This window comes from Erithacus rubecula, assembly GCF_903797595.1.
Source record: "Erithacus rubecula genome assembly, chromosome: 1".
Classification (NCBI taxonomy): domain Eukaryota; kingdom Metazoa; phylum Chordata; class Aves; order Passeriformes; family Muscicapidae; genus Erithacus; species Erithacus rubecula.
This window is the reverse complement of record NC_136658.1, coordinates 108933671-108946087: the sequence shown is the minus strand read 5'-3', so window position 1 is coordinate 108946087 and position 12417 is coordinate 108933671. Positions and strand designations below refer to the sequence as shown.

General features: G+C 40.4%; 1 protein-coding gene across 2 annotated transcripts in view; it reads right to left on the bottom strand.

Moving 5' to 3' along the window:
- The window catches only part of DSCAM (DS cell adhesion molecule), a 454596-nt gene that overhangs the window by 126794 nt on the left and 315385 nt on the right, over window positions 1-12417 (bottom strand). For both annotated transcript variants that reach the window (XM_079312259.1, XM_079312260.1), the window contains 3 exons: window positions 7755-7951; window positions 5247-5343; window positions 3514-3642 (listed from right to left, as the gene is read on the bottom strand). In XM_079312259.1, coding sequence (XP_079168385.1) covers window positions 3514-3642; window positions 5247-5343; window positions 7755-7951 — 423 coding nt within the window. The remainder of the gene's footprint in view (window positions 1-3513; window positions 3643-5246; window positions 5344-7754; window positions 7952-12417) is intronic.

Genomic DNA, 12417 nt, shown 5'->3' with positions numbered 1-12417 from the left:
GGCCCCTGCTGTGCCCAGAGCCCTGAAAGGCTTTGGCCCCGCTGGCACACGGCAGCCCCAGCCCCAGGCTGCAGAGCCCTGGCTGTGCCGGGGAGCAGGGCTGTCCCTCAGCGTTCACCCAGATATGAAATATTTGCAGAAACTGTGAATTCTCTTGTAAGGGTTTTTCTGAAAGAGGCAGAAGTTGCCAAAGTGACATCCGCACTTAGCTGGTTGCAAGTCCTGTTTGCTTAGCCAGGTGGCTTTGTTTAAACAGAGGAAATTTGGGAATCAGCATTCAAATTATTGTGGTTAGCAATAAAATGTTATTTTACTTTGGTAACTGAGTTTGTGACATCTTCATCTGTGAGATACTTTCAGGAAAGGAATTTCAAAACAGACGTGCTTGGTATGGAGACTCTGTTAAATTTCCTTTGAGAATGATGAGATTTTTTTTAAATTGTCTGCATCTTATTAAATCAGCTTCCTTTTCACTTCATTGTTTCAAATACTGACCTCTGTGTAGTAGGACTGTGTTGTCCTTACTGAAAGTACAGAAAGATATTGTAAAAATTCTGGTGATTCTTTGGCGGGTTAAGTAATGATGCCATAAAGAACAAGATGAAAAACCAGTCTCCTCTACATTTAAACACAGATTTCCATTGTCTATTTATGACATGCCTGGACTTTAGGAGCTTCTTTTGATACCTTTACCCCTTTTTCTGATGGGTAAAATAAACCTTGTACAATCGTTTTAAAATTAAGTCAGTCCATAGAGAAAACTATTATTCTGCATTTTTTTAAAATCTGTGTTAATAAGAAATAAGAAAAAAAAAATAGTTAATCCATTTTTCTTGTTGCAGATTGTAAAAAATATATGCTCATCTCCATGTGGTAAATAACAAAGGTATTAAGATTAATTATTGACTCCTTTGTTTTTTATTTTCAGTTGAGGAAAGACTTAATAGGCATAGAAAGCATATAGCAATGGGCTATAAAAAAAGAAAGAAAATCAAAAGAAAAGAGAAAGAAAGGGAGGAACGAAAAGAAGAAAAGGAAAAGAAAAGAAAAGAAAAGAAAAGAAAAGAAAAGAAAAGAAAAGAAAAGAAAAGAAAAGAAAAGAAAAGAAAAGAAAAGAAAAGAAAAGAAAAGAAAAGAAAAGAAAAGAAAAGAAAAGAAAAGAAAAGGAAAAAAAAAAAGAAAAGATGAAGAGAGAGAAAAAAATAAAAATCTAAACTTTATTCCACTCATGTTACATCCTAGCATTACTCAGTGTTACACAAAACACACACTTACAGAACGATCTATTTAAAAAATCTCATTTTAACGAAACTAACATCTTTCCTTCCGTTCCTAAAAGGAAGGCTGAAGCTTCGGGCTCTTCTAGGAGAAATTTGGGGAATTTTGAGGAATTTGGGGAAGCGGCCGGCACTCTCAAGCGCGGTCCGGCGCTGCCACCCGGTGGCCATTGCTGGTACTGCACCGGCCCCGCGGCTCCCGGGGAAGATTTTGGGAAATCCCAACTCTTCCAAAGCATCGGGGACCCGGGGGATGCCCCGCTCACACCGGAGCAAAAGGAGGGGCAATTAAACGGAACAGTTCGAAGCTTGTCCCTAAGATTACCCGAATGACATAAAAAACTTTAAAAGGATGGGGAGAGAGGCACAAAGGAGGAGCCACCCCCCCATTCCTGTCTCCAGAGCTCTTTGCACACCTCCGATGGAAAGGTCTGCAGGCAAAGGACTGGTGTCCATGGGAGGTCAGGTCTGAGTGCCACAGGTACATTTCTGTACAGACAGGTGATTTCTCTAAGCACCAAAACATCCTGAAATACCAAGTTCCTGCTACTCATAGTGCTCTGGGACAGAAACTGGACCCTACAGGACAACACCACACTACTTCCATGGAGAAACTAATTCCATTGGTGTAATTAATGTTACTTTTGTGTCTGATGGGGTAGATATCAGCGGTGCTGAGCTAACTTTGGATTCAATGATCTTAAAAGTGTTTTCCAACCTAAATTCTATGATTTTATGATAGATATGTGAGGACTGCTAAGTACAGTCCCTGCATGGTTTGTGGTTACCTGCACCTTCTCTGAAACAGAAAAGTTTTCCTGCTTGAGAAGCCTTGATGGTGCACCTGATCTAAACTCATTCCTGAGTCCTCAGAAAAGACAACAGAGGTGGAAGATTCTCACAAAGCACAGCTGTGCAGTTTACAGCTTCACACTGGTCTTGGCAGGATGTTCCTTGAATACATAATCTAAATTTTGTCCCACCCCTTTAATACCTGGGAACTGAGAAGTTTGCTTAATTCTTCCTCTTTTTTTCTAAATTCCCCCAACTACCCCATGCAAGTTCTCTATTAACCATCTTTTGTTTTTCATCTTCTCAGTGACTTAATTAATGACAAAATTCACATGCAAGAATTCAAAGACCTGATCTGAGTTTCTCCAAACATTCAGCCTCAGACTCTAAAAAATGACATTTCTGTTGTTTGCAGTAAGAAGAAGATAATCTGTTCTTGTTAGGACATGACCTCGAGGATTTGTCTTCAGATACAGACAAAGAAATATTGACACCAGTTCTGCCACCCATTTCTTTTCCTTTCTTTAATTTTTTTAATCTTTATCAATATATTGTGTCTTGATACAATGTGTTTTGATATTGTTTCTTTCCTTCTTTTGCCATCTTGCTTTTGATTTATCATTCTGCATTAGAGAGAAATCAATTTTCAATGCAAGTTCATGTTGACCCCCACTTAATCTTTTCCTGCATTCCTCATTGTTGCTTGAAAACATCAAACTAAATCTAACAAAGATGTTTTAGAGCTCTGAATCCCTTCTTGTCACTGCTTCAATAGAAGGGAAGCACCTCAGTCATCCTAAACGAAGTTGTGCTGAATTATATCATTCTTAAATACTTATTCTTGTATTTGAGAAACACAAGAGATGCTTTAGTGTGAGAAAGAAGTCAATTAGGCAAGAACGACTTTCGGAAGCTCTTCTGGAGCAGGTGGGTGGTTGGAAAGAAAGGAAAACAATAAAAAAAACCCCAAACTCCAGAAACTTTCAGGTGTGCACATCCCTTGAAGGCATCCTTGCCCAATCTACATCTCCAAACCTGTGATTCCTGACTTCAGCCTCAGAGGAGAATTCCCACTCCTCATCCTTCAGGTACGTTATCAATCTCTCCTGTACAGTATTGATTTCATTTACAAAGCCAGGGCTAAAATGATGACTGATGACTCAACACCCTTGAAAATATTTTATCCACTAATGAAAACATCACAAAAATTTTCCCTCAGTAAACACAGGTTGAAGTGGTAAAAGGGAAAAGCAGCAATTGCTAAATTTAGTGTCTTCACCACAAAACAAACAAAAAGGACAACAAATGAAGACAAATCTCCCCGCGGAAGATTAAACAAACCATGATAAAAAATTCCATGGAGCAGTTTCAATTTATGGATTCCCTTTTGCAACACAAAGCAGTGGGGAAGGAGCAGCAGTGGGATTGCTGAGGTTGTCCTTACCTGACTTGTTCTTGCACTCGATGTCGTAGCCGGTGATGGGGCTGTTGCCGTCGAAGCCCATGGTCCACCGGAGGGCGATGCTCCGCGCTCTCACCTCCCGGATCTCTATCTCAGGGGGGTCGGGGGGTTCTGGGCAAACACACACACACAGCTCTGCTCACAACAGACCCCATCCTCTCAACTGGTGCTGCCTCAGCCTTCCTGGCATTGCTCTGGGTGCTCATGGGGCTCTGATCCTGTTAATCACCTGCTGGAAGTATCAGCACTTCTCAACTCTGTTGCATTTGGGCTGTGGTGAAAAGAATATAGCAACAGACTTCTTCATGCAATGGAGAAGCTAAAAGCCCTTTATTTAAATAAACACTACACTTATATAGAGTAGTTTGTGGTAGTAAAAATAGAAATGATTCCATTGATGCAAGGGAGGTAACACCCCTGGTCATGTAGCTCATGCATCCAGCAGGTGCTTAATCATTGTTATAATTATTTTCTCTTTTGTTTTCCTTGAGCAGCATGAGAAATCCAAGCTGCTTCAAGGCTGCTTTTCTCCTGGCTTTCGCCAATATCCCACAGGAGCCAATGGTGTAATCTTAAATGTTGGCTTCTCTTTGGCCTTCTTGGTTGCATTTCCTTAAAATCACTCCAGCTTCGACTGTCATTCCAGGAAAGATGTTTTACCTTGAACACCACATTTTCCTGATACTTCTATCAGTGACTTTACTCAAAATATGCTTGCAAAAATATGAGTGCTTATACCCAAACTCAAAAGTGCTGAATTTGGTGGGGAGAGTAAAATTTCTGTCTCTTCGAGCATTTAAAAAGTCTTAGTTTAATAACAGAATAATTTGATAAAATCCCTCTAAAAGCTCCTTCTGCCTCTAAAGTTAATGTTGCAAATAGCCAGCACCTAGACCCATTCTAATGTCCCTTTAAATTGTCATGGCAGCTTAGATGAGCAGTGGTGGAACTGGGAACCTGTCCCCAGACTCCACCTGGATTTTTCAACAGAGCTGCCTTAGGCATCCTCTGGAATCTGCTGCTACTTGGAATCAAGGGCAGGGAGAGAGAAATCTGCAAGTGGTAGGAATTTTTTGTATTCAGGCTCAGAGAGGAACCCCATGGGAACGAGCAGTGGCCAGTGGCTGAGTCCTGCCCGTGTCCTGCATCTCAAATATTGTCTCCTCTCCAGGACTTGCTGTTTCTGCCCTGTGGGAAGGGAAATCCAGCCCCAGGCAACATAAATTCCTAGAGTCTGGATTGTGCAGACTGCTCACAATTTATCCTGACTGATTAAACTTGAAATATTTTGCTCTAAGTTCCACAGTAGGTTTAGTATTTCTCTAGAGATGAAGTGAGATCACTTCTGCTTTGTTTCAGACCTGGGTTTGAAGCACATTTGTTCTTTAAAATCAAATGAAACCTGCTCTCCATCATTCCTCCATATCCACAATCCTTACTGAAGATATTAGTTTTAAGTATCTTTGGTAATTATCAACTAATGTATTTAAGGAAAAAAATCTAATTAATTTGTACAGATCTAGAAGGACTCAAGCTTTTCTTTTGATTTAATCTCTGGAAAACGAAAAACTGAGAACTTTAATGCAGCTTCTTATTTCTTTGACAATGAGGAAAACATTTAATTATGAATCAGAACTTCCATCCCCCCAGCAGATTTCTACACTTCTTGTCCTACAATAGCTGTGGTTTTTTTTCATGTGTTGTCCTCTCCCTACCTTGCACAGTGAGTTGAATTATTCCACGATCCTCCCCGTAAGAATTGATGGCATGGCAGGAGAAGAAGCCAGAATCTTCACGCACAGTTGGCAGAATCTATAGGAGGTTGGAAAAGAGGTGATGGATTGAACAGCACACAGAGAAAATAAACTAACAGCTTGTCTGTGTGGTGCAAGAAAAATTGTGCAGACTGTTCTCCTTGACAGCAATAAATAGATATTGCAGGTTGCAAATGTACATTTGCATAGGAAAGCTTCCAAAATACTGAGATTAGCAAAGCCAGCAGCACCTGGGCTGAGGACACAGAATAGCAGCTCGACATGTGTAGTCAGGAGCTGGAGCTCCACCTATTCCTGCAGCTTCTCCTTAGGAGCCTTGATTCCAGTTCCCCACAAGTTTGCCAAGTATTTAACTGTTGGCTGAAATTTGCCATACAAAATGGTGCCTCCTGCTGCCTCCAAATTTTTCCGGTTATTTCTGAAAATAACTCAAGTGGCTGAAGTCTGTGTGGAGGAAATAAAGGTTCAAACACTGGTGCTGAACCCTGTAGCATTCAGCATGGTGCCTCATAATAAAGTTTTGTGTGATTTTTCTTTTCAATTTGTTGTTTAACACAAGGAAATTTATATATAATATTTGCAAACATGTTCAGAATGATATTTTTCTACATGACCACTGCTTCATTCAAGATATAAGAAAGAAAGATTTTTTTTTTAAACGAGCAGATATTTGAAATGCCATTTGCTTATCAGTGTTCAGTCTGCTGCTCCACAATTTATTTACTGCACACTGTTCAAACTGTGCCCTGAAAACAGACATTCATTTTCTCACAGCATTTTCCTGTGAGTTCACCCATTGCAAAAACACTAGTGAATTTATTTTCATCAAGCCTGACACCATGAAGAGCACTGCCACCATTTCATGTAGAGAATTAAGGAAGCAGATATATGATAATGTTTGTGGCTGCTTTACAAGTTGCCACATATTAGCTGAGCCATGGAAACTCCACGTGCTCTTTATTCCTCAGCAAAACCCAGGTGATGTGAGCACAACTCCCAGTCACCACTGGTTAGGATAAATGGATTAATTTACCACTTGCTGCAAGGAAATTGGAGAGTTACCATCTGAGATGTGACAACTTGTCAAGCTGTGTTCCCTTGCACGTGTGGCTGAACTTGGAGACAGGGAAACAAAAATTTCCAGAGCCCAGTTTGAGACATGCAGGGCCTTCTCCCCTCCCTCAGAGTCCTGAGCAATAAATAGCCTTTCATGTGTTGATAACAGCTTCCCCTGAGCTTCTGCAAATCAGACCCCAAGGGTTCAGGGAGAGTGCCCAGAAAACAAAGAACACACAATTAATGGCCACCTGTGAAAAGTTGGGTCTCAAAAATCAGCTTTGTGTCACACAGTGCTGTTCATTACTCAATCCTAATTCAGCCCCAGTGAAAATCCAAGTCCTCTCTCACTGAGGTGGAAAAATAAAAGCTGAGTACACAACTAAAGATCTCACACATCATCATGCAAAAGCACTGAGCTCAAAGCTTCAGACACAGCCTTAATCTGCCTCTTTCTGCTTTTTGGGGTGTTTTATCTCTCAGAAGTGAAAGGTTTTCTATGTAACACACATGGATGTAGAACACCATTGCTGTACTCAACTGCTTCAGAAAACTCTCCAAGCAGGACTCCAGCCTTCCAAATAGAAGGAAATAGAATAGAATATTTCCAAATAGAAATATTGTTGTGTATCCAGGGGTTATCTTAGTAAAATCAACAAGAAAAATGACGGCAGAGATGCCTAGGGGTCAATCCTATAACTAAATATTATTTGTATCACAAAAAGACAAATAGGAACAAAGTCACATGTGGAATTTATTCTTTCTCATAGAAATCAATGGCAAAAAGTCCCTCACAGACAGCAAACCCAGAATTTCACTGGATATTATCCAACACAGTTTTTAGCCAATGAAGAAAGAAATCTTTCATAAGAGTTACTCTAAAATTTAGACAATAACCAGGCAGATAGAGAATTAGTTCTATGAGCCTGATAAATACACTTTTTAAATGTAACTGAAAATGGATAATGAAGATTTTGGAGTCAGGAAAAAGAAGAAAGATTCTTTTTGACTTCATAAAAGCACACATAAAACAACATTTAAAGTCCTGACTGTATAAAGTGGTGTCACAAGCCCCACCAAGTGTAAGGGAGGGAGAAGAGCACTTTAAAAAGGCAGCATTTTTTCTCAAACCAGTGTAGTGATTTTGGTGAGGGCAAGTGTGACACACATCAGAACTTGGGGTTGGATATTTGCCAGGGTTTATCAGCAGTTTGATCAAACTCATCTGGGGAAGGACAGGATAAGGCATGAGCCATGCTGCTCCTGAGACAGAGAGGATGGAGGGTTGAGCCTGGCTCACTCTCTTGCTGCCTTGGAGTGTGACAAGGGGCAATTTTTCACAAGCACACCTTGACATATCTGGATGACTTGGGGGCCAATTTGTTTTCTTACCTGCAGGGTAGAAATCACTTCATCCCCAACTTCCTTGGTGGAAACCAGGTAACGGGACATTTCAGGGTTAATGATCCTGTCTTCCTTCTCCCAGCGGACTATGATGGGTTTCTCTCCATGTGCTGTGCAGCTCATCTCCTTCTTTTGGCCTTGAGTTGCCAGGGTGGTGTTTGGGTAGGAGGTTATCATAGCTGGAACTAGAAACAGACAAAAAAAAAAACAGAACAAGGTTGTTCCTCAGTGAACTGAAGGGTTTGATTATGCTTTTCAATCTGTGTCTCACCCAGCTTGTCCATATTCAACCAGATCGAAATAAATGTGAAAAATTATTTTATTTTCATTCCTGATGGGTCTCAAAGGGAACTTAGCAGAAAGGAGTTGGAAGTGGACAATAAAAGGTGTGAATCCAAAGGAAGCCTGTCTACATTTGTTTTGCTTCTCACAGGGCAACTTGCAACATAATTCAGTATTCAATATTCACAGCACATAAAGGGACTTAACTAATAAGTATTCAGATATGTGGACAATAAGGAACAGATAAAAAATGTCTGCTTCCTTCTGATGAGCTGCTGTTCAACTTGCTGACTGTTATATGTTTTATCAGTGTGTGTGTGACAGTAATGATCTATCAAAATGAGGGCTCAATTAAAGCAGGAGCTGCACAAAATTAAAAGAAAGGCTCTGCACCAAGGAGCTTACAAGCCATGGATGTGTTGAGTGCGTAGCTGAACTGTGCTGAACTGAAAGTATAATTAAACTGACAATAAACCTAGCTAGAATCGAGTTTTTATTGTACTCAGAAGGTATTTGCAGAACAGTTTGGACATACCTGTCAACTTCATTAACCATTCTTTTAAAAAGGGCTTAAATTTTAATGTTGAAAAAAATACTCTCTTCTTGGCAAGAATAGTCTTAAACCTAAAGTATTTTCATGTTTTGGAATTAAAATTTCCTGCAAACAGGAACAAAACAAATCCTTGGAATGTTATTGCAAACCCCAAACACCCCAAGCATCTTTGAAGGAGGATGATCTCTTTGGAGTCCTTTGCTGTCCTTTCCTCCCCACATGGCTTGTCCACTAATAAATGGCATCTGGATTTCTGCCTCTAGAAAGAATCAAAGCCCATGAGTCTTTCAGTTCAGGAGAAGCTGGAAAGCCCTGGACAGCCACAGAGCTGTTCTTTCTGAATGAATCTGCCCACTCTTCTAAAGCACATGAGGCATCAGCACTGAACCCCCCTAAGCTCTTGCCCTCCAGGGCTGCCTCCTGCAGGAGCCCCAGTCCCTCGTTTTTATGCATGAATGGTTGCCTCTTCTCATCACAACAGCTCACTCCTTCCATCTGAGCTCCTCTGGGTCCCTCTTTTAATCAGATGACACTGGCAGAGGATCTGATTTGGGCCTTCCCAGGCTCTCCCCTTGCCTAGGTTGTGTTTGTTGCCGCACAGCAGAATAAAACCCCTTATTTAAATGAATTACTTTAATTGCCAGCCTGTAATGTTAATGCTTGCTGGCATGACCTTTTCACATGCCAGAGCTGTTAATGCTTGGATATGACAATATGTCAGGATGCAGAGGCTTCCTGAACCAAACCAAACCGAGCTGGAGATTAACAGGGCCTGTGGAGCCGTGGGCTTGATCCAATGGGATCTAATTCCAGGAGGAATTCTGAGAAAGCTCTTGTGTGAGGCAGGAGGCTCCACATGCACTGGTGATAAAGAACATCTTGTTTAACTGTTTGGGTATTCAGTACTCATCAGTTTTGTCCAAGAGGAACATTGAAGAGAAGAAATTATGAATAATTGAAATACAAAATCAGGATGAGTCTGATTCCATATTCCAGAGAATGGAAATAGTCTCAGTTTTATCTGGTGTGTGCCCCACATACCCACAAGGAGGTTACTTTCAGAAAGTTGGCTTTTTCAGAAAGTTTTGGCTTTTTGTGACCAAAAAGGCTGTTTGTTCCTCCAAACCCAGAACAATCAGGACTGTGCAGGATCACAGAATCATTTAGACTGGAAAAGTCCTCCCAGCCCATGGAGCCCCAGCTGTGCCCAAAGCCCACCTTGTCCCCACCCAGAGCACTGAGTGCCACATCCAGGTGACATCTCCAGGGATGGGCACTCCAAACCTCCCTGGGCAGCCCTTTTCAATGTCTGAAAATCCTTTCAGTGAAGAAATTCATCCTGAATTTCTTCCTGAAATAGTCCCATACATCCTTTTATGCATTTTGTTCAATAGAGACCCAATTCAAAAGAGTGTCAGGCTGTTAAGGAGTCCACATCACCATCATCAGCTTGTGCCACCTCTTTCTTCCTTCCACAATGGCCCCAGCCTCCCACATCCCTTCCTGTGCACATCTCTCTCCCCTCAGCACTGCAGGCTCCAGTTCCCTTCACCTCTCCCTCTTTCTTCCTGCTTCAACCTCCTTGAGCTCTCACATGCCCCCTAATCCCTATACCTTTATATTTTCCTCCTCCAGCCTCATTTCCTGTCCCTAATTAAATCATCCAACCTCCCAAGCCACCTAGAGGTTTTTCCCTACAGCTGCAGTCCCTTCCCATCAATATCTCCCCCTTGGAGTCTCCTGGTGATGGTGAAAATGTTCTGAGCCCATGCAGGAGATGAGGGATGGGGGGTTTGTGCCTCCCCACGAGGCACCAGAGCTTGTGTGCAGGTGAGCCTTGCCCTGGCAGCTCCACCCTCCTCCTGCTTCATGGGCAGGAGCACACAGAAAATGGGACCTTGGACTTGGATTAAAATCCCACAGACATCCAGGATCCTGTCCCAGGCACTCCTGCCTTACTTTTGGCTTCTGTGCTGGGTGACAGTGCCAAACCAAACCCCATGGCTCCTATTTTGCTGGTAAAAGCCAGAGGCTACCTTGCAAAGCTCATTTCCCCCCCCCCCAACAAACTTTCTTAATAAGAGCACTATAAAAACATGTAAAGAAAGATGACTTTATTCCTCAGATACAGCTTTATCCCTGCTTATCCTTCCCTTCTCCTCACAATAATCTTCCACACAGATTCCTTATTGCCATAGCAATGCCTCACAGCTAAATATTTCCCTTTCCTCCAAAGCTGATTTTTTACTCTTCACAATTTATCTCCAATGATCCTAAACCATAAGCTCTTCTTTTTATCTTCCTCTGTGTCAAAAGATTTCTGGCAACAAAGCCACATTCCCAAGGATATTTTAGGCAATGTATTTCTTCATCCTCCAACTATCTTTAATCAAATTACTGATGCAAATAACCGAGATAAATATGCTGGTTCTTTACTGACAAAATAATCTAGAAAACTGTAAATAAGCAAGCTAAATCTGCACTACATATGCATGAGATATTCTCTTAGGATGTTTTAAAAATAAGTGAAGGCATTTAGAAATGTATCAAGATGATTCAGATGGCAAATTAAGTGTGTCTGTGCCTTATATCTCTTCCAATGTGCCTTATATACAGACACATAATTATATTTATAGATATGCATTTATATAAGAGAATTTTGGAAGGGAAGAGCATTTTGGAAGGTTCAAGGAATGGATATTGCCATGTTCCACAATTTTGGAGTAGTTTCCCCACAGGACAAATTAATCCAGTTGTGTTTTCTCTGGGGTTCTTGTCTTTGAAGCTGTGTGGTGCTGGGCACAGTTAGAGATCTATTGCTCAAGAACTGGAAAATAGAAGCTACAATTTATAAATCATGGCAATTTCCATTTTCAAGGTATGCATATCTCTGCCAGCAGCATTAATCCAGGAGCTTTCTCTGTTTGGAGTTGGGCTTTCTTTTGGAAAGTTGATTTATTTGCTGCTTTTCACAGGTTAGCCCATTGTTTTTCTTCATGGCAACTCAACAAGAAATAATTTAAAAATATTTAATAATATTATTATTGTTATATTATCAAACCATTATTTATTATAGCACTATATATTATTGCTATACTAAAGCATATAAAAGTGCATTATACAATGCATTTTGATTATACAATTATATTAAGCAGCAATTATATTAACATAATGATTGCTTTATAGTATTAACAACTCCAGCATTAAAATCAAAGTGCAAAATTCAGTAGTCAGGGTTATACTTCAGAATTGTTGAAGTGGCTCAGACAAAATAAGAACTTTTTGTCCTACTCTTGAAGAAAACTAAATCTAGGCCTTTCCTAAGATTCAGTAAAAATTACTTAATCTGACTTATTTTCCTCTGCTACTGCTGAGTGTTTCATCAGGAACAAATAAAAATGAAAATATTTAATTACCTTGATAAAGAGCAGTCTCATTACCCAGAATAACAAGACTGTAGGAAGTTGAGGAAAGCTTGTGAAGGGTATCAGAAACTTTTGAGTCCTTTTAGAATAATTTTTTATTAATTAACAGAAAACAAAAATTCACATCAATTTTAAAAATTTCGTAGAGAGCTGGGATGGTGAATGGGGTATTTTTTCTCTCTTTCATCTCATAGATGGGAATAACCACATTGGAAAAAGCAAATTAAAAATCTCCCTGTCTTTCAGTTTGTACTTAAGCACTAAATATCCATGTATTATTCAAAAATAATTGTAAGAGTGACTGAAATTCTCAGTATTTTTAAGAATTATGGTCCTTTCTAACCCAAAGCCATTCTGGGATTCTCCTGGTCTGAAATCTCTGTCCTGGCAG